Consider the following 23,828-nt stretch of genomic DNA (forward strand, 5'->3'; position numbering starts at 1 on the left):
GACTTTGAAAATCCGATCTACCAAGCCGAAGATGGAGGTGAGGAAGATTGTGAAGTACCTGGAGAACTTGCCAGACTGTTACTGCAAGAAGAAAGGACCATACAGCCGCAGGAGGAATCAATTGAAATTGTAAACTTAAGTACTAAAATAGACAAGAAAGAAGTCAGAGGTTTCTTGGGACACTTGAATTACATTGCCCGATTCATCCCGCACTTGACTGCAACTTGCAAACCCATTTTCAAATTACTGAGAAAAAATTAAGAGATGGTCCGGAATGATGAACGACAAAATCAAGAAGTATCTCCAAGAACCTCCAATTCTGATACCACCAGTTGAAGAAAGACTTCTCATCATGTATTTGACCGTGTTAGAAAATGCAATGAGGTGTGTGTTGGGGCAACATGACGAGTTTGGTCGAAAAGAGCATGCCATATACTGCCTTAGCAAAAGGTACCGACTGTGAAACAAGATACTCACAGCTCGAGAAAGCTTACTGTGCTTTGGCTTGGGCTGCTCGCCGACTAAGACAGTATATGTTGAATCATACCACTTTATTGACTTCTAAGATGGATTCTATCAAATATCTACTTGAGAAACCTACTGTCTCATGAGAGAGTTATCACTGATGATGGTGCTAAACTGAACTCTGCACGCAGTTCAAAATAAAAACCATTACTCTTCTCCGTACCAGCCAAAGATGAACGGCGCTGTGGAGACTGCTAACAACATCAAGAAGATCATACAAAAGATAACAGTAACATACAAAGACTGGCATGAGATGTTACCGTTTGCCCTCCATGGTTACCGCACCTCCATACGCACTTCGACAGGGGCAACTCCGTTCTCTTTAGTCTACGGAATGGAAGCTGTTTTACCAGTGGAAATTCAGATTCCCTCTCCAAGAGTCATGAAAGAGGCGGGCCTAGATGAAGATGAATGGATTCAGACTCGGCTCGATCAAATGAATTTGATTGACGAGAAGAGACTGGCGGCTGTTTGTCATGGGCAGATATATCAGAAACGCATGACCCCGGCATTTAACAAAAGAGTCAAGAGACAGGTGTATCGAATTGGCGACTTGGTGATCAAGCGTATCATTCTACCGCAAGGTGATCCCAGAGGTAAATGGACTCCCATATACGAAGGGCCGTTTGTGGTTAAGAAGGTATTCTCTGGTGGAGCCATGATACTTGCTACAATGGACGGCGAAGATTTCCCGCATCCTGTGAATGCGGACATAGTTAAAAAATACTACGCATAAAAGAGACCCGCTAGGTCGACGTATCTAGGCAAAAGTAAGGGCATCCCGGCGAACCAAAAGGGTTCGGGAAAAAATTAGGGATAAACATATAAAAGCGTACACCCGGCAAGTCGAAAACCTGAAAAGGCGGCTTGGGCAAAAAAGGGTATCCCGGTGGACTGAAAACCTGAAAAGGCGGTCCAGGCAAAAATTAGGGATTAAAGCGTATGACTATGTCCCGTTCTCTGTCAGCTTCAACCAAGTTCAAGGGACTGAACAAGCCAATCACTTCTGTCCGACAGCAGGAGATGAGATGCTTGAAGACATAATGACATTAGTGGAATTAAAATCAATAGGACCTTTTCTGCATAGCTTTCTCTTTGTTTTTTTGACGATTTCCTCTTACTAGGATTTCTGTCTCCCTGTACACGAATTGCCTGTTTACAGGCCCTCTTTCAAAATCAATACAATTTTATCTCCAAAAAAGATGCTTTTGTCTTCACTTTTTCTGTTTTGTTTGCGTAAACGTCCATTGATTTAATTTGAATTGATTTATGCATTTGAATATGATCAAGGTTTACCAAAAATGCATGCATAAAATAGAAATAGCGATTACTACACGACTTCGGGATCAAGGAGAAGGTCTAATCACGCTTCCCAATGAATCCGTTGCTAATTCTATGCCCCGGCTAAGCCAATTATTCCCCAGAAGAAATTGGCATCACTAGACGAACTGGTCCTCTCTTCTATCCCCAGCCAGGTTTTATTGGATATGTCCACCATTGGACGGAAACGGAGTACCCCCCAGCTGAGACAGGGTCGTCAATACAAATATCTCCAGAAGACTGAGATGTATTTCCCCAGTAGAGTCCCCTGGAAGAATGTTTCAGACGCGTAATGCGTTCATTCCATATCATATACATGTATACAATGCTCGCATTTATTTCAGACGCATAATTCACTCATTACATCATTTCACAGCACACGCATGCATACAACATTTGCATCTCATGCATCATGACATGGCATGAAGCTAACTTTATTTTTCAGGTTAATTATCCTCTTGATACAATCAAAACAAAGGTCCATTCAGACAGACAGCTTTATCAATTACATTCAGGATTCAACTACATCTTTCAGATATACTCCATGTTAACATTCATTCTGACATCCTCCTAACGGTGGCATCTATAAGCTCATCCCAGACATTTATCGCAAATACAGCATACACAAATACTATCAGATTCAGCCTAACGTACGGTTCGTTCTGATTCAGCCCAACATATGACTCCTTCAACTCAGATACGATCTATCGTACGATCCATTCTGACCTCATTCTGCTCAAATACGGTCTAATGTACGGTCCAGTTAGACCTTCATATCCTCAGATGCTACCTAGTGTACGGTACATTTCTGAAGTGTAGTCTAGCATATGACTACCCCCCCTTTTCCATCAGATTCAGCCTAATGGACGGCTCATTCTGCTACTCAGATGCTACCTAGTGTACAGTACATTTCTGAAGTGTAGTCTAGTATACGACTACCCCCTTTCATCCTCAGACGCGGCCTGACAGACGACTCATTCCGCAACTCCAATGCGGCCTAACATACGACCCCTTTGGATCTTCAACTCAGATACGATCTAGCATACGATCCGGTCTGATCTTCTATCCCCAGTGAAATCACCCGCTTAATGGAGGTCTCATTTTGCAACTCAGAGACGATCTAGCGTACGATCCATTCTGATTTTTCATCCTCGGCAAAGTCATCCGCCTAATGAACAACTCACTCTGGTATTCAGATACGGTCTAGCATACAATCTATTCTGATCCCTTATCCCTAGTAGCAGATAACACACTCTGACTCTCCAGCAAAATCGACAGCATAATGGATGACTCACTATACGGTCTAGCGTATGACCCGGTATGACCCCCATGTCTCCAGATATCGTCTAACGTACGACACAATCGGAAGCTCTCATCATCAAACTTCCTGGATGGCATCTTTAAGCCCATCTCCATCAAGACTAATTGACAAGCGCAAATTTTCGGGGCATTCTAGTGTTCAATAATCTTTCACCTCCAGACCACGAACGGCATACTTGCCATCCTAACTCTCTCGGTTCAAGAATATTGAACAGGGGCAGCTGTCATACCCTAAAATTTGCCCATTAATCTTGCCAAACATTCTCGAGGCACCCCAACTTATTTTGCAAGGCCCTGACATTAAAGGAACAAAAGCCCAGCTCACAACAGGCCCAATCCAGAAAATGGCCCGAACTAGCTCGCTCGCTAGGCGAGCAATTCCTTCGCCTAGCGAACCCCTCGTTATGACACTCGCCCAGCGAAGCACCAGATCCAGAAAAAGCCCAAACTAGCTTGCTCGCTAGGCGAGCAACTCCTTCGCCTAGCGAAGCTTGCGAACATCAGAATTTTTGGGCTTCATTCTGAGCCCATTAGGTCATAAAAAAGAGCATTATAAATACCACAACTTCAGTCAGAAAAAGGTGGAACGAAAACGGAACGAAAAGGAAGGAGAAAGGAGGAAGACAGACAAAGACGGACGGAAACCCTGGCATAGGAACCCTGGAGGCTACCTTAGAGAGTTCCGAATAAAGAAACCCTGAGGGCCGCTCCTCCGATCCTCCGCTCCGAAGCTACCGCCGTCCAACTCCATCCGATACTAAAAGTGATCTGTCTCTCCAACATAGCAGCTTAGTTGCAAACAGGTTTGCGCATCACTATTGTTTTATGCTTTTAATCGGTAATCTCTATATACATAAAGCATCATGATTGAAGTTTCGAATATGTAATTTGATTTCACATGCGAATTTAAATATGCTTGAATATCATGAATGTTTGTCCATGCTATCCCTGTAATCAAATGCCATAAAAGTTCAGGTTTTCGGAGGTCATGCTGCTGTCAAACTCTAAACCCGTGGCCGCTCGCTAGCACATCGCTAAGCGAGCCTGTAGCGAGCATTTGCTGAGTCTTCGCTAGGCGAAGCAGAGGCGAACGGGACAGTGGCTGCTTTGTTTCTTTTCTATTCTGCCTTATGTCTATCTAACCAAGACTTATTATAATTCTGCATCATTTGGCCTGAGTTCATGACTGTTTTGTTTATTTTATGGTGCAACTTTCAATTATACTTTATCTCGATGCTCTAATCCGTGTGTTGAATTGTGTAAAGGCTTACATATTCCCGAAGAAACGGCCGGCTAGGTATTCCACCTTATGTGTGGGATACCCTTATGGAGATTCACCCTGAATTACTCAATTGATTTTAATATATTAATCTTGTGGCGAAGATCCACCCTAATGGCTTAATTGATCTTAATGTATTGATTTTAATATGGACCTAATTACCTAATTGATTACGGCTATCTAATTAATTATAACACATTGCCTTTAAATAAGTGATCTTGGACCTCTCTTTGTTACCCCACGATTACGGTATTACGGTCATGTCCCGCGAATATGGGGATACACTTAGCAAAGACCCTTCGGTTAAATCATCATAGTCCCTCGAATGTTGCCTTTGTCCCTCGATGACCCTTCGGTGTAGCCTACGGTTAAATGATGATAGTCCCTTCGCATGCTAAGGTATCCTCACAACTGTTGCCTTCAATGACCAATCGATGACCCTTTTACATCCAAAGGATAAAACTATTTACTTCTCAATAGTAAGGACAGTTTTATCCTCATAAGGATAGGAAATGCCCGTAAAGACCTTGGGTAGGTATAACTCTCAATTGCTTATTCATAAACTAAAATACTTTTCACACCTCACACATTTCAAAACATCTTAGAAAATCACCACTTGGCATGCATTCGTACTAGAATCATTGCCGAGTTATATTTTTCTAAACGACTTTCAAAACTAAACGAGATAACCACTTTGTATACATTCATACAAGAATCATTACAAAGTTAAATTCTCCTTTTCAAAACATTTCCTACACATTTCTCAAACACCTTTTTTTTTAAACAAGAAAAACATAAATGATTGAGCAATTAAGAGCCCATGGATAACCATGGATACAAAGGGTGCTAACACCTTCCCTTTGTATAATGTACCTCCCGAACCTAAGAATCTAAATTAAGGTCTTTCCTGTTCTTTTCCACCTTTCCTTATTGGATAAAAGAAAAGTCGGTGGCGACTCTTGCTAACCGCGACATTGCGATTAAAAACACATTAAAGTCAGTTCACCGTATGACACTCTCCTTCTAAATCCAATTGTATTCCACTATCTTCTTTAGTGACCTCATGCTCTTCGGTAAATATTTTTTTCCAAAATACATATATCGAGTCTAACGGAATAGATTCTCCATGTACTTAATACATTGCAAGTTCACACGCACAAGATAACCCATGAGTTGTTTTAATGAAGCAATCACATGTTGTTTTGTCATAATCAACGAAATAGACAGTGACAACAACAACAACATGTTGTTTACGAACGGACTACGCTCATGCCAAAACGTCAGTCTAAGAGGGGAATATATGACATTTACAACGAATACAAAATAAAGTATCAATGTATGAGATATCATAAATAAGGAATGCACAATTATGTAAAAGGTAAACATTTATGTAAAACATGGCGCATCAGTGATAAAAAAAACTAAGTAAAATCTACTTGAAAACCATCAGAAACAAGACCGCACAATTTGAACATACTGAACTACCGGATTTTTTAGTTTTATGCAAAAAAAAATCGATATATCAAACTTTCTAAAAAATCCGATATTCATCATGTTTTTTGAATTTTTAAAATCTTTAGTAATAACAACGTCAAAAACTTTGTAGATTCCATACTTTTTTAAAAAATACACAAAAATTCTGAATGTTTTCCAAAAAAATCCAATAGATATTCAAGGCATTTTTTTTAAATCCGGTAAAATTTCAAAGGATTTTCAGATTTTTCAAAAAAAAAATCCAATAAAACAGCATAATAATTTCAAGTATTTGCCAAAAAATGCGATAAAACTTCATCGGATTCAATAAAATATCATATCGGATGTTTAAATGTCCAATAAAAATGCATAAAAAGCCAATTGCGCTAAATTTTTTACCAGATATTTTAAAACTAACTATCAGATATATTGATTCTATCATATTTTTAAAGAGAAATGTTTTTAGTGCAACTTAAAAATTTAGAAGATAAAATAATATGAAGGATAAATTTTCCTTTATGAAAATTTTGGGAGTGTTAGAATTTAGGGGATTGCATTCCTCAAGGAACATGGAGAGGAAATTTTATTATTTCCCGTTAATGATAGGACATTTGAGATATTTAGAACAATAATGTCTTCTGTTTAACAGTATAAGCAATAACGTCTTCTGTTTAGAACAATTGACTATTTTGAAGTTGTTTAACAGTATAAGCAATAATGCCTTCCGTTTTTGTACATCATCATATTAGTTGTTTATCAGTATAAGCTTTTGCACATCATCATATTAGTTGTTTATCAGTATAAGCAACAATTCCCTGCAATATTTTAAGATGAACCTTTTCAATAGCAGCATACTCAGATCATAAGATCTAAAAAAAACACGGTTTCAATTTGATTTAAAAAGGTAGTAACCGATCACCATTCTAGATGATTTCCTTCTAGATGTGATCATATTTACAAGTTATTAATCAAAATCTAATCATCCCAGTTTTCAGTTTCGGCATATCAAATCAAATACTTCATTTTAAATGCTGAAAGGGTAAGAGATGTCTGGTCCTCAGCAATCAAAATTGAGAACATCCATGAAATTAATAAGAATAAACTGGGAAACAACTTCACAAAAAAAATAGAACATTTGATTACTTCAACTTCCAGATTTAACAAGGAATTTGAGTAAAAACGACCTTGAAAACTCAAGAATCTTCAAACTGACTTCAATGTTGCATTTCAAAAATCATTGGTGTCTACTTATTGAAGAAACATGGCCTCACCATTATCCAAGTACAATATTTTATAATGTATAAAAATATGTTGAAGACATTTTTAAAGGAAGTTCCGGATGTCCAAAGATTTGACATCAACTGCCCCAGCTTCATCCTTGAATTCCTCCCTGAAATTTCAAACAGGAAAAATGAATCATACAAGGTTTAAATTTTTACATACTTTAGAGAGACGGGTCAAGTGTATCATAGAAGATAAAAACAATAGTCACATTTCCAATAAATCAATTGGTAACATGTCAAATTCACATTCCAAAATGCAGAAGTCATAGGAACATTTGCCTATCAAGCAGAAATAGTAAATCAATTGGTAACATGTCAAATTCACATTCCAAAATGCAAAAGTCATAGGAACATTTTTCCTGTTAAAATCAAGCAGAAAACAGAAATAGTAATATGTGCTTATCAAGGGAAAAGGGGAAAACTACAGTAGTTTGAAATGGTGCTGTCAGTAGTTAATTTGCCTTTTCAAAAAAAATGGTGCTGTGACTGTAACTTACTTTTTCTGTTGAGTTTCTATTGCCTCAACAACATCCTTTTTCAACTCCTCCAGTTGTGCTTTGGCTATTTTAAGCTCTAGGTCCTCTTCTAACTTTGGCAATTCTTGCTTTTGAATTCCAAGTCTAAGATGGCACCATCAAAAGGGTTAAAAATCAAGAGGAAAAACAAAACAAGTAATTATAACCCAGTAATTCATTCTGCTCAAATAAAGAGAATTGTTAAACATTTTAGAATCCCCGCTAGTGAAGTAGGCATTTACCTTACCCAAAAAACCAACAAAAGGAAAACCAAAAATAAGTAAAGTAATTATAACTCAGTAATTCATTCTGCTTAAATGAAGACAATTATTAAACATTTTAGACTCCTCACGAGTGAAGAAGGCATTTATCTTACCCAAAAAATCAACAAGAGGAAAACCAAAATTAAGTAAAGTAATCATAACTCAGTAATTAATTCTGCTCAACAAGAGGAAACCCAAAAATAAGTAATTATAACTCAATTCATTCTGCTGAAATGAACATATAATTATTAAACATTTTAGACTCCTCACTAGTGAAGTAGGGATTTATCTTGCCCAAAAAATAAGTCATTCAAACAACAAAATGGAATCCCAAACAAACACACAAGAGGGGACAATTCACCATACAACACACAAAGGATAGACTATGAAATTCTCAAACAAGCAGCCATAAAATGCAATTCTTGGAAAGAAAAGAACAAAAATACAAATGTTTGTAAATTGTAAGAGTCAACAGACACCTCCTTTCTACTCAACAAAAATATTTTTTATCACAAAACTTCCACCTCTACAACATAAGATGAAATGAGCATTATTCAATAGAATGAGGATGCTGAAATCCAACTACACCAGAAAAAAATATTTTAAAATCACCAAATAGTTGGCAAGAAGCTCGATAAATGGCATGAAAATATAAAGTAAATAAAATAGTTACATACCAAAGCTTGAATTGATATAATATAGGAATATGAACTTACTTCTTATTAATCTTATCAAACTCTGCCAAAAGAAGGTCCATTCCTTTCTTGTCATTTCTCAATAAGGGTTTTTTTAAATCCTTTTCAATTTTGTCCAATGCATCAATCATCAAAGCCTCAGCTCCGAGATTATCTATAAGACCTCTCCTGAAAAAAAGAGTGTACCAACATATATGAGTCGATGTGATTAGAGCCGAATGTACCCTTATGCAAGGGGTGTTTGTATCACATTGCCTTTTCTTTCAGTAGTGTGTGTATAACATAAGCACACACAAAAGTTTAAACATGACAACTAATCGGGCAAATAATAATAACTTCTAACAATTTTAAGAGCTACAGGTTTAAAAAAAGCACTTAGACAAAATAAAAAGGTAAACTGAATAGGAATATCATATTACATATCAGCTATCTACAATTGACAACATTGACAAGATAAAGATTTTTTTGTTGAAAAAAAAAAGTATTATAATGAGAAAAATAATAACTAAAACAACAGCAACAACAACATGTGGTACTTATAGGTATGCATAACATCTAGTTACAAAATGGAGAGTAGTATAGAACATCGCGTACTTGGATCTTATTTCCTTCAAGGTCAAAAGATAAGTTCGAGCATCAGGAATATCGTGCGTCGCTAAATCAATGGTTTCTAAGATATCTTGGGACTCTGACAAGAGGTTTGCCCTGCAAAATGCACAGCACAATGTAGGCAAAACATTATTGAAGTATTGTAAAAAACCAAAACAAAAAGTTTGAAAGATTACAAGAAGCTGGTAAATATACTAAAAAAAAGACTGGTAAAAACAAGGTAAAGGAGAAACTCACTTCTCTCTGATCGTTTTCATGACCTTTGCATAATGAGAAACAGCAGTTGGGTCCTCTGGAGCTAGAGTGATCTTCTCCTTTTTTAATATTCCAATGGCTGTCTCAAATTTGTTCTTCACCTCCAGATAAACATTCTTCAGCATCTCTTTTAGCATTCAAATAAGAGTATATTGTCAGAAAGACACATGAAAAAAGCACAAAAGTTCTACTGAAAATCAGAGTGCTTATTCGTTTATATCTTCTGCATTAAACCAGCTAAAGGTGCACAAACGCGCAGAAACAAACTATTGAATCAAGCCCCAACATGCCTATGGCTGTCTCAGTCCCAAAATCCATGAGTACATACAATAAAGAAAATGAAAAAAATAAATAAATACAACCCTAAACTATAGGAGAACTCACCATCTCCCTTAAGGGCAGGAAGTTCAGACCCTTTAGCATAGTGACGAACCGGAACAGCAAACTCCCTTTGCAGAAGAATTTGACTACCATACAGCTATAACAAAAAGTAGAAAATTAGGCACAATTCAGGAGAATCAGAGTAACTAGATTACAGAACATAATTCATATCAAACGGTAATTACATTCAGCCAGTTTATTCAATTTCAATCATTGCAATGAAACCCAATATAACTCGAAAATAATCAATTATATACAGTGGCAATGACGTTGATGGATTATCGAACAGTTCTAGCTAGATGCACATAATCGTAATACGCGATGGTAAAAACTAATAACCTAATTTTCCAAAAGGAATCAACAAATGAGATCCAAACACTCTTAATCGAACGAAAAATCATCAAATATGTATTTTCTGAAAAACACAATCTGTTGAGATCCGGATATTTCAGTTTACAAGAGCAAACTCGGAAATCGGAATATGAAAAATGAATGCAATCGATGGCGAGAATCGGTAGGTAGTAGGAAGAGAAGAAATGAGGACAAACCAATCTGGATTTGGATGCGATGCGAGAAGCGAGTGCCATGGCTGATGAGCTTTCTCTCTCTGAGATGCGTTTAGGGCTTTCTCTGTGTTTCGCTTTGATGCCGTTGTTCTCTCTTAGCGTCTATTGAAATTGAGAAGAGATTCACAAAGGTAAGGTGCACTCTATTCCCGATGAATAGGTTTTACCTTTTCTCAGCCGTTCGATACTATGTTGATGCTTATTCTAATTTTTTTTTTTATTAATTTTAAATATTAAGTTAATTAATATGTAAGTAGAAGTACACTAGATTAACGAATATATTTATAAATAGAATTTAATTGAAATACACGGACAATGTAAAAAAAATTTATACCGTTACTTAATCCAATATATTGAATATTGAAATAAGTTTAACTTTTATTTTAAAAACCTATAAAATAATGCAAACGAATGATGATGATGAATCGACGGTGTAAATCTTTTTACATTAACAGTGTATAGTAATTATTCTCTTATAAATATTGTTGATAATTTTAATAATTTAAAATATATTGATATGAATAATTTTATATTAATTGTGTTTGTAATTTAAAATATAAATCAATTTTTATGTGTTTATAGTATTGTTTAATTATTTAATTATTTAGAATAAAAAGTATATAAAAATAATAAATAAATAAAATATATTATTTATAAGTGATGTCAAATCAGTAATTGAAATAAAAAACATAAGTAGAGTTGTGAAATTAAAATAGAAAAAAAAAACATAACTAAGAGTTAAAAATTGAATGAGAGGAATAAAATTATAAACAATATGGATTAAGTAATAACATATAAATATCGCAATATTATCGATTTTTCTTCGATGTTCATTATCCATAGTCAATAGATACATATTGCTGCAGAGAGATTGACCATTACAGAGAAAGGTTGAGTGTTGCAGTGAGGTTGAGTGTTGCAGAGGTTAAGTATTGCAGAGGGTAAGTGTTGTATGTAGGGGTGGCAAAACGGACTCGCCCTGCGGGGCATGCCCGTTTTGCCCGCACTTTTGTGCGGGGCGGGCCAAGGATTTAGGCCCTCACCCTCAAATGTGTCCGCCCTGCCCCGCCCCATTTTTTTCACGGGCTTTTGCGGGCACGTGTATTTACATAAATTTTTGCATTTTTAGGCTTAAAGAGTGCAGTGCTCGCGGGCTTTCCCCGCCCCGCCCTCACTTTTTTGCGGGATGAGTCTAAGTTTTAGGTCTGCATCCTCAACTATGACCGCTCCGCCCCGCCCCCGTTTTTTTGTGGGCTTTTGCGGGGCGGCCCTAAACGGGGCGGGCATGCCCGTTTGCCACCCCTAATTGTATGTATTGAGTGTTGCGGATATTGAGTGTTGCAGATATTGAGTGTTGTAGACGTTGAGTGTTGCAGAGGTTGATTTGTTGCAATATTTATAGATGAGATAGGTTGGCAAGTTACAGCATGATGTATAAGTGTAGGCGTTATTGGGAATGACGCATGCCTTTTATTTTTGCATGCATGTGAGGATGCGTCAAAGGTAAGGGCGCATGCCTTTTACTTTTGCATGCATGTGAGGATGCGCCAAAGGTAAGGGCGCATGGATTGCTTTATGCATGTGATCAAGCGCCATTGGTAAGGGCACATGTCTTGTCTTGTTAGGGCAGAAGCATCTTTGCAGAGAATCATGCAGGCACATGTCTTGCCTTATTAGGGCAGAAGAATCTTGCAAACGTCATTGGTAGCGGCGCTTGCCTTGTCTTGTCTCTGCATGAAATCCTGCAGATTCTTTACATGATCAGTACACTTGCATTATCTTATGTGTGTGTTGCCTTCACCATCTATCCTATTTAAATGCATGTTAATATGTGATTGATGCATTCACCATCAAACACTAAACTTACATTTTAAAAAAAATGTCTTCATCACCACATTACATGATCAGTGCCCATACCGATGGTGAAATATTTGAGTGTCACTTATTCGGTTTTTATTTTCGCAACACAGAAGTAACTCGGTTTACAATAAATCGACGATCAAATTTTTCATATTTGAAACAAAGAATAGAAAAGAAATTGCAGTGTAGTCAGGTGGGACAAAACATCTACAAAAATCTGATGTTCTTTGCAAACAACCAATTAAAGTTTTATCAGTTGAAGATTCGAGATGATGACGATGTTCAACATATGTTTCTCAGTCATGAATAATCTGGGTATAATGATATAGAGTTATATATATTAACACAACAAAATCAATTGTCTCAATTCGTTGATCTGTCACAAGTGTTTTGTGAAACTGATGACGACGAACAAGCTGAAGTCAATGTTGTTGATGAGGAAGAAGAAGAAGTCGAGTTATTGGTTGATTCAATGGTGAATGATGATGAAGAAAAAGAGTCATTACCAATTATTCATGTATATTCTCCACCTCAACACATGACAAGCTTTGAATTTGGGTGCAGATGAACCTTCTTCAGATATATTTGACAATCCTTATGTGCGAATTCAAGGATCATTGAAAGAAGGAGACACATTTCGTACAAAAGAAGATTGTGTCAAATTCATTAAAAAGTATCACATGGAATTATCAATTGATTATAGGGTTGATCGAACTAATGCAACGAGGTATAAGATTTATTGTCGAAATGAATTCTTCCTGTTTCGGTTGTCAGCATCTTACCAGAAGAGGAGTGATTCTTGCGAGATTAGTTCTATGGGTCCAGTTCATACATGCTTAATCACAAATCTAATGCAAGACCATCGCAAACTCAGCTCTCAGTTAATATGCGATAAAATTTTGTCTGTCATTAGCAAAAATCCGTCGTTAAAGGTGAGTACAATAATCTCGCATATTATAACACAATACAACTATACTTCATCATACAAGAAGGCCTTGATAGCTATGATTAAGGCGGTTGAAAAAGTGTTTGGAAATTGGGAGGAGTCTTACAAACAACTTCCAAAATACTTGGTGGATCTTAAACATTATGATCCAGGGACTATTGTCAATTTGGAAACGTTGTCGACGTATACCCCAGACGGGACTTGTACTATTGGTAATGGAATAATCCACCGACTCTTCTGGGCGTATCAACCATGCATTAAAGGTTTTACTTTCTGTAAACCTATTATACAAATTGATGTTACATGGTTGTACGAAAAATATAAAGGAACGCTACTGATGGCAGTGGCACAAGATGGCAATAACAACATTTTTCAAATCGTTTTTGCCCTAGTTGAAGGGGAGACTGCCGAGGGATGAAGTTTTTTCCTAAAAATTCTCTTATTGCATGTTGCTCCTAAGCCTAATTTATGTTTGATATCAGACTGACAACCTTCAATAGTGTGTGCCTACAAAAACATTGATAATGACTGGCAGGATCCTTCGTCGACGCATGTCTACTGCATTAGACATATCGCTCAAAATTTCATGCGGGAGATCAAAGACAAAACGTTGGGGCAGAAGGTTGTCGATGCATGTAATGTATTAACAGAACCTTCTTTCAAACACTATCGCGAAGACATCGGATTGTCAAACGTAGATGCAGTAAGGTGGATCGACAATATTCCATTGGAGAAGTGGATTAGGGCATACGACAACGATTAATGTTGGGGTCACATGACAACAAATCTTATGGAATCAATGAACTCTGTTTTCAAAGGCATTTGAAACCTACCTATAATCGCTTTCGTGCAAACAACCTATTTCAGTCTAGGGGCGTTGTTTGAGATCAGACGTTCCAAATGGAGTTCCGTGTTACAATACGGACAGTTGTTCAGTGATGCTTTAATGAAATTCATTAGAGAGGAAGCTGTCAAAACTAACACACATATGGTCATGGTGTTTAATCGTACTAAAGGTTGGTACAGTGTTGTTGAGTCCATGGATCACAATGAAGGCATGTCGAGGGGACACTATCGAGTGGAACTAGATAGAGGTTGGTGCGACTGCATAAAGTTCCAAGCCTTTTGTATGCCCTACTCCCATGTCATAGCGGCATGTTTAAAGGTTTGATGGGATCCATCATACTTATTATCCGACGTTTACAAAGTCATAAGCCCTTCCAATGTTTACAAAATTAGCTTTTCAGTGGTAGCAAAAGAGGATTATTAGTTTGCATATCAAGGGGACATTCTTTGGCACAATGAAATAATGTGAAGAAAGAAAAATGGTCGCCCTAACAGCACCAGTATTCGAATTAAAATGGATACGGCGAACAAAATTGTTAGATTATGTAGTTCATGTCGTCAGCCCGGTTATAATCGTATTAATTATCCCAGTGTAGGAACAATCACAACAAGATAATTTTAATTGTAACTTGTTTGCTTTATATTAAAAACAACATTTATTTCATATGATAACTTTGTGAGGAAATACCATCACAAACAAATATAACACATAAGCAACACATAAACAAGAACACAACAAACTACAACAAATAAAATACCATTACTAACAAATACAACACATAAACAACATAACTATGCGATTACAACAACATAACTATGTGATTACAACCATCAAAACAATTTTGAACATAGTATACATTATCCTGTGAACGTCTCTGTCAGTCTTAATATCCACCCATACACGAACTTCTCCATTTTGGTTGAACATGGGTTCATGCCATTGAATTCTTCTGATCCTTTCATCCTCTGCAATTTATCCATCTAACCAACGGTTCAATGTCCTATTAAGACGTTTAAACGTTTCTATATTCCAAAGTTGGATCTTTATCGGAGGTTGCACTGCTGAAATGATTAAATCGACATTTCTATTGTGAATATATGAATATTCAAACATGGTTAAAGAAAATAAAATTGAAGGAGATTGAAGGAAAATGGAAGGAGGGTAAGAAGTTGTGTGAAAATTTATGTGAGAAATACTTTGTATTTATAGAGCACACACACATGCATGTGTCATTGCCTTAGGCGCGCGCACACACACACACACATGGCACATGCATGCGCCAATGCATGCGGCGGCATGGCATGCATGCGCCAAGGGCATTGGCGCATTTGCTCGTTTGCTTCCCATGCATGCGCCAATGGATATGGCATCTCTTTTCAATGCCAAATAGATTCGTCAGTTCAACTGGCGGATCAGTAATGAAAGGTGGTTATTTCGTTTTTTTTTAAATAGGTTATTTAAGTATTTAAATTATAAAAGAAATGGTTATTTTAAAAAAAATCAAATAATGGGTCTGAAAATAAATTTTAGTTTAATTAATTATTTAAATTGATTTAGTGAGTTTAAATATTATCTTAATTTAATAATTTATTTATTAATTAATAACATTATTATTATTATTATTATTATAATTATTATTATTATTATTATTATTAATTTGAGGAGGAAATTTATTAAAAGACATTGTAGACATGGTTATGTTTTGTTAATCATTTAATATAATAAAATAAATCAATTTTATTAATATTTGTTTTTGATTTTAATATCATTATAATCAATTATCAAATATTAATAACACACATAAAAGAAGAAACAAACACTTTTTTTAGTGAGGTAATACGAAGTGAATAAGTGTAGAGAAGTTATAATATATTTATTTGATTAATTAAATATAAATATGTGTTATAAAATGATTTTTTTTTGTGGAAATGAATAAATGCGTGAGTGGGGTTTTTTAAATAATTTTTAGAAATTACATAATATTTTATTAATTAATAATAGTAATACAAGTTAGTGGGATGATTATTACTAAATAAACAAATAAAATAAATATAGCAAATTATAGATTTGACCTCTTTTTTTTATCATAAATTGGTAAGTGACTTAACAATTTTTATATACAAGATACTATTGGTAGATTTTTTATTTTTTTTATTATTGAGTGAGATATTTGTAAATGACTCACAATAGGACGATATGGGATCGGTCTTCATCAGGCGCATGTCCTAGAATATGTCGCATGGACATGATTCCACTCGATGGTGGGCTCGCCCTGACGAGAAACGCGAATGGTGATGTGTCCGTGGTCCATGACCACATAAGGAAGTGGTTAAGGCAACTATTCCTTAAGAAATAGACAGTCACCAAGTTCCCTAGTCAAGGTGGAGTGATTGTCTCTTCTTAGTATTCCTCAAATCCAGACCCATAAGCCTCTATAAATATTTTATCCTTAAGTTGAGATATATATTATGATTTCACCACGAAATGCAGAGTTTCTCACCGTCATGAAGTTGCTCTCACATCATAGAAAACACCCTCAAAATAGGACTTATCACCATTGTGGATTTTCCCTAAACCACCGCAAATTATAAAGTATATGGTCACCAATACCAGCATAAGGGTGTCATGTATCGGCATTTTTTTAGCAAGTACAATGACGTCCACCGTGGGGCTCTGGTAAAACTGACATCCGTCACACCTTTAATAATAACTGCCACTTCGACAATCACCAAATCCTCCACTCACAACACTAACCGCCCACAACCATGGTTGTTAACAGGGCACAATCCTCCACACAATAGGATATTATATGTAATATTGATCATAACGTCATAGCGGATATGCACACTGTTATGAACGAGTTGTACCCCTAGAATCAAACTCTAAAGGACAATGTCATCAACATTCAGAAGCAACAACAAGAGGTTACCCCCACAGAGGAGACGGGGTTGATGGATCACTAGCCTTTTTCATATGATATATGGGATGCACATGTTTCCGAAGGTTTCAAGCCTCCCTCCTTGGCAGGGTTTGGTGGGTGTGGTGATCCTTAGAAACATGTCGCCTCCATCAACATGTTGATTTCCATCATCAGACTCTATTTGTTTCGTTCTTACCACGGGTTTAACCTAACTTCTCACATTCTTTGATATGTGATACCCACAAAGTAATATATTAGAAGAAGGAAATATCTTTGCAACCGAATTCATCAATGTGTTATCGTGATCAGTAACAATCGCTTTAGGCATTTCACTTTGATCCTTCAACAATGTCCGACACACCTTTAAGGCCTAAGCAAAGTTGTCATTTTTTTCACACTCAAGAAATGTAAACCCAACAGAATATGTTTTCTCAGTTGAGGTAACACCAACCATCTCAAATAAAGAAAGTTTATACTTGTTGGTCTTGTAGGTTGAGTCAAGTATGAGCATCGTAGGAAATGTGTTGAACAACTTTATGGAATCAAGATGAGTCCAAAATATATCTCTAACAGTAACTCCATCCTCGCACGTTCGGTACCTAGACACGTAAATGTTATCATCCAACAGTTTCAAGAGTCGTTGCATCACAGTTACGTCCCCTTAAACGCCTTGTTAGTTAGGTACCAAATATTATACACTTGCTTGATATTTGATATATTTTCGGGTCGTTTATGTTTCAATGTTGCAAGTATATTTTTCGGTTGAACCAGATTCAAGGTCATGTCAGCAACACATTCCTTCTCTTCCGGCATGAGCTGACACATACTATAACGACCAACTAATTTTTCACACAAATCATGGTTATGCAAACCACATATCACATTAAATTTCTAGTTTTTGTTTTCCAACATGTAACCATACACCTTGAACAGACACTCACATTTTCTTGAACCAGTGTCGTCTCTTTTAAAATTTTGGAGAGGAGTTCTATATTTCCCACTTCTTTCGCATGTCATTGTCATAAAAGCGCATCTTCTATCCGAACCATTATTGGACCTTCCGATAACCACATCAAATCCAAGTTTAGAGGCCTCCATATGAAACCATTGAAGCATTTGATCACGAGATTCAAACTCTTGCTTGTTTTTAAATTGGTTGCCAACATCTACCGCCTTCACGACAACACCTTGGACATTCGAAGAAATAACTTATTTTGGGAAAACATTGGGGTAGACCATATCTAATGAAAACAATTACAACATAACAACATATAAGCGCTACTGCTGAAGATAAAACTGGAAATCAAACACAGACAACTTCCGGAAATGCACCTCTAGACAAGTTCATACTCGTTCCTGAGATACATTTTTGGACACGATGTGTTTTTTTCCAGAAAAAAAAAAACATGATTAATGTGAGCAATACAGAGGGAAATGAAGGATCTTTACTTGAAGTTTTATCTTCTTTTCCTCCCTATGATGTGACGAGGCAAAAGAATGGAGATTTCGAGTGAAAAAAATGAATTGAGAATAAAAGGTTTTTGGTGAAAGGTTTGGTTGAAAACCAACTATAACAATAATGGTTGTGAGATCATACAATTGCTTCTTGTATCAAAGTCCCACTCATAAGTCCAGAGATGCATCTCCGAATTTTCTACTGAACTGGTAAATAAATAAGGTATTTCTTAAAATATTTCGGAGATGCATCTTCAAAATAAAAAATAACCCAACTTGTAGGATGCCTCTCAGAATGATATTTGAAAATGTAAGAGGTGCTTCTGAAGATGTATCTCCGAAAACAGATGACATTTTTGAAAATTTACGTAATGCAGTAGAAAAATATAGGATACGTTAAAAAATACTCTTCCTATTTCATGCTTTAACGTTTATAAACCTTTATATAATTTGTGATTTTTTTACCAAAATATCCCTAATTTTCAACAAAAAAAAACCCAAAATAACCCTGATTTCAAAAAAAATCCCAAACTACCCCACTTTTAGGAGGAGTCACCAATCCAATTGGCGTCTCCTCTTAAAATTAGAGAGGAGGCGCCAATTGGATTGGCTAGGGCACATGGTGTAGCCAATTCAATTGGAGCCCATCTGTATGGTTTGAAAGGAGGTGCCAATTGGTCTGACGCCTCAATGCAAAATGCAATTTTTTTGTTATAAATAGAGGTGTTGTGTGAATCATTTTTTCACATCTCATTTCATCATTTTGCAATCATGTTTGGTGTTCGTCGCCGCTATGGAAAGTTGATTTATTCGAGAGACAAACCTCAGATGCTGATGCTCTTCTGGAACATCACTACTTTCGATCAACTGAAGAGGGAGTTGATTCGTTGGTTAGATGGGAAAATACCAGAAGGGGAAAAAATAGAAGTATTGAGAGACTCGATAGTATCTTTGGTTGAGTGCGAGTGAAAACTGATAAGGATGCTAGGGAAATGATGTTTAGACGAGATGACATCACTTTGATTGTTGTAATTAGTTAGAAATATTCTGTTTTCAGTTTGCTTATGTTGTAGTGATGTTTGTTGTGAACCTCGTTGTAACAAAAACTTAATGATATATAAAAATTGAAGGTTACAAAAATCCAATGTTACAAAAAGATTATGACTCAAATGATGCTCCTCGATTGGGACAGTTGTTCTTATTGTGTCCTGGTTAACGATAGATACTACATAGTCTTATCATTTTATCTATATATTTATTTCTGTCCTGATACGTGTGTTGTTTGGCCATCCTTTTTTCTTTCTACGCATCTCGTCGTTGTGCCAAACTATGTCACCTTCATATGAAGGCCAATATTCCTCCATTGGTAGCACTGAGAAGCTTTTGTTATAGACATTCATGACGGTGATGGCTTTATAAACATCAGATAGATGGTTGTAAGTGTCCTGGCGAGTATGTGCACATGCTGCAATGACATGGGAGCAATGAATGCAGAAGACCTAGAACTTTCCACAGTCGCACCAACTTCTGTTTAGTTTGACAGCATAGGCTAAATTTGGTCTCCCCTCATTATGGTTCATTGTTTCATGCACGCTGAAATTTTGCCTATAACGGTCAAAAACTGTTACCGCGTGTGTGCTAGCTTTGATGCTCTCCTCTTTCATCACTTTCATGCAACACTCATTGAATATATTTCCCAAACATTAACACCACACTCCATCTTTCACCTCTGGTTGCGAAGGTAGAAGCCAACCTATAATAGGTTGATCTGACCAAGACGGTTATTTGTAGATTTCGAATGCCTTTGAATACGCCGTTCATGCATTCCACAAGGTTTGTTGTCATGTGGCCCCATCGACAGCCTCCGTCAAATGCCCTTGTCTGTTGCTCTACTGGTATGTTATTCACCCATCTTCCTGCATCTTTATTAGACAGTCTAATTTCATCACGGTAACATTGAAATGATGGCTGAGTTAGAGCATACCCAGCGTTCACCACTTTCTTGCGTAGGTTCTTATCTTTTATTGCGCGCATGAAGTTTTGTGCGGTATGTCTAATGCAATCGACATGGGTAGAAGGAGGATCATGACATTCGTTGTCATGGTTATTGTAAGCATTCTCAATGGCAGCATGTCTATTATAAATCAAACAAAGATTGGCTTGTGGAGCCACATGTGTTCTGAGATATCGAAGAAAGAAACCCCAACCACTGACAGTTTCACCTTCAACCAGAGCAAATGCAATGGGAAGGATATTGTTGTTGTCGTCTTGTGCAACCGCCATAAGCAAAGTACCCTTGTATTTACCGTATAACCATGTTCCATCAATTTGAATAATAGGTTTGCAAAATACAAAACCTTTGATGCATGGGTCAAACGCGCAAAAGAGACGGTGAAAGATTCTATTACCAGTAACACAAATTCCATCTGGTGTCATTGCTGGCAATGTCTCCATAATTGCAACAGTTCCTGACACATATGTTTTTAGTGCCCACATAAACCGTGGCAATTCTTTGTATGAATCCTCCCAGTTGCTGAATACCTGTTCAACAACCTTTGTCCTCGCAATCCACGCTTTCTTGTAAGATGGAGTATAGTTATATCTTGTTCTGATATGAGATATAATTATACTCACTGTAAGACCCCAATTTTGACCCTAAGATCCCTCATTAAATTTCATCATAAGTATTAGCATTTGGATCATATCTTGGCATCCTCCTTACCCCTTTTTCATTGGGTTTATTTTGGGAGAGATCACCAAGCACTTTGTGATTATATCATACTTGTATATTATCATTTTACTAACCAAAATACCAAAAATATGTCTTTGCATCTATCTAACTATATTGTAGGTAGGGCATGATCTCATTGATTCATCAAGTTCACATTTAGGGTTTGAGACCCTCATGAACAAAGAGCACAACTAAGAATTGATTCAAGAATGGTTATGAGTATCATATATGAGTCCCAATGATCTCTACATGTTATATTGATAAGGTTTTCTTCAAAAGTTTGAGGGTGATTTGCCTTGGAAACCCTAGTTTGACTGGGTATCTTGAGTAACTTCTCCAACAAGCTATCTCACCAATTGACCAAATTTCCCAAGGGGCACTTCAAATTTAATCATCTTATGCATATATGATCTACCATGAGCCAAGAAAGTCAAGAGAATTGGAAATTAGCAAGTTGGTTGATGGTGGTTGGCCAGATGAATTCATCTTATCAAAACTGGGTCTCCCTAGACCCTATCTCCTACAATTTTCATTATATGAAAATGATTCCAAGATAAAATTTACTCTAAATGACATTATAAACAACTTTCATGTTGATACCTATAGCTAGTTTTGCTTGTAAAATCATTTTCTATGTTGAAACATTATAGGTCATTTTGTCTAAACCCTAATTTGAAAGTCAACTTCCCAAGGCCATAACTTGCTCAATTTTTATGATATGAAATATTTCCAAGTTGCACAATCAAATTCAATGTGTCTACTTCAAATTTGATGTTTGTAGTGGGAGCTAATTCAACTTTTTTGAGCATGTGATATGAGGCTACATTATATGTCACTTTTGACCTATACCATTGATCAAGTGATTTTTCCAAACCTCAAAAATGCATAACTCTATCATTTCAAATCCAAATGACATGAAATTGGTGACTATTTTGAAGTTCTTTGAGAGATATACAACTTTAATGAAGACACGTTTCTAATTTGAAGCTCATATAAAAAGTTAAGCAAGGTGGAATATTGAGACATATGGCTTGACACTTAGAAAATTTTTGATATGTCAATATTTTCCAAACTTCCACCTCAAATTTCTCAAAGTTCCAAGCTCCAAATGAAAAAGTGTTGAACATCAAAGTTGTTCCTATTGATCTCACCTTTCCAAAGAGTTCAAATTCATTTATTTTGGATAAGAAATGCATAGGCTGCACATGACTTAAACAAGCTGATATCATTTGGCATGGATCAATCTTCAAGCATCAATGTACATGTGCCTTGCAATCCAAGCCTACTTTAACACATCTGATCTTCACATATGGACTTCAAGCCATCATTTCATGGGCCTATGCACGCCCATGCAGCATTACATCACATTTGCCAAATTTGGAAAATGGAAGTGAGTGTGCAAATATCACTTGGTTCAGCTATAAATAGAGCTTCAATTGCCACTACGCCAAAAAGGACTATTAACAGCGCATCTTAGACAGCGCTTTTAAAAGAAAGCGCTGTCTAAGGTTAAAATAAAAATGAAGCGCTGAAAATGTTCCAAGAAAATAATGAAAGCGCTTCTAAATATAGACCTTAGACAGCGCTTTTGAAAAAGCGCTGTCTAAAGTCTTTAAATTTTAAAAAAAAAAATAAAACCAAAAGCGCTGTCTAAGGGGGGGTTTAGAAAGCGCTTTTGGAAAGCGCTGTCTAAGGCCCCCCTTAGAAAGCGCTTTCCACAAAAGCGCTGTCTAAGGGCTAATAAAAATAAAATTTCAGACTTTAGCGCTTTCATTCTCTGTTCTTTTGTTTTGCCTCTTCACTCACCAGCAACCTTTCACTCACCTCACAGCGCTTCCGCCGCACTCGTATTCCCCTCAATCTCCAGCAACCTTCCACTCTAAAAGACGACAGCACACAACATCACGCCTTCCACTCCAAAACACGAAAACCATATTTTCGTTCAACTTCCGAAAACCCTTTTATCCGCCGTCGAGGGTCCCTCCGCCGTCAACGAAACATTCGACCGCCGCACTCGCCTCTCACGGTACGTTCTGCTCTAAAAATGTGCTTGTTTGATTGTAATGCAATGAGTTCAAATGTGCTTGTTTGGTGTTAGCATATGGCTGTCCTGTTTGAATCTACACTCAATGCTTGTGGTTTGTCCATTGCCCTGTTGCAATCTTGATCAAATTTTTACTATCCACCACAACTGTCATTGTTAATGGTTTTGCTATTGCCCTGTTGAAATCTTGACCAATAAAAATATTGAAATATTTAGTTTATTGACTGCACTTGTTAGGGTTAACCTCCAAACCAGTAACTTGAGAAAACTCGTTGAATTTCTGCATGACCAACTTAATAGATGTTGGATATCCCCTGGTAAAAATTAGCAAATGCCTTGGAGGTTGGTTGCAGTGGAGCCAACTAAATTGCTATAGAACCTCATAATTTCACTTTCAAACTCTTCATGCTTAGTTAAGATATTAGCATACTCCATAGTCATGGAACTAATATTACTTTGATTTTGCTTACTTTTGAGAGAAGCATAGAAGTACTTATTATTACTATCTTAGAAATATATTAGAAATAGAGACTACAATATA

General features: G+C 36.6%; 1 protein-coding gene across 1 annotated transcript; it reads right to left on the bottom strand.

The window, feature by feature from the left end:
- Nucleotides 1-7,031: 7,031 nt before the first annotated feature.
- LOC127106130 (probable ATP synthase 24 kDa subunit, mitochondrial) lies at nucleotides 7,032-10,670 on the bottom strand. The gene is made up of 7 exons (XM_051043419.1): nucleotides 10,467-10,670; nucleotides 9,922-10,015; nucleotides 9,520-9,664; nucleotides 9,268-9,378; nucleotides 8,695-8,841; nucleotides 7,698-7,820; nucleotides 7,032-7,307 (listed from the first exon to the last, which is right to left on the bottom strand). The coding sequence occupies exons 1-7, from the start codon at nucleotides 10,503-10,505 to the stop codon at nucleotides 7,241-7,243; spliced, it is 726 nt and encodes a 241-aa protein (XP_050899376.1). The 5' UTR covers nucleotides 10,506-10,670; the 3' UTR covers nucleotides 7,032-7,240.
- Nucleotides 10,671-23,828: the final 13,158 nt, after the last annotated feature.

The sequence above is a fragment of the Lathyrus oleraceus genome, chromosome 7 (genome assembly GCF_024323335.1).
Source record: "Lathyrus oleraceus cultivar Zhongwan6 chromosome 7, CAAS_Psat_ZW6_1.0, whole genome shotgun sequence".
Taxonomy (NCBI): domain Eukaryota; kingdom Viridiplantae; phylum Streptophyta; class Magnoliopsida; order Fabales; family Fabaceae; genus Lathyrus; species Lathyrus oleraceus.

Coding starts and splice junctions, on each gene's coding strand:
- LOC127106130 (XM_051043419.1), bottom strand. CDS start 10,505: ATGGCACTCGCTTCTCGCATCGCATCCAAATCCAGATTG. Junction 8,842..9,267: donor TTGAAGGAAATAAGATCCAA/GTACGCGATGTT, acceptor TCTTTTTTTCAG/GAGAGGTCTTATAGATAATC. Junction 7,821..8,694: donor TTTGATAAGATTAATAAGAA/GTAAGTTCATAT, acceptor GTGCCATCTTAG/ACTTGGAATTCAAAAGCAAG.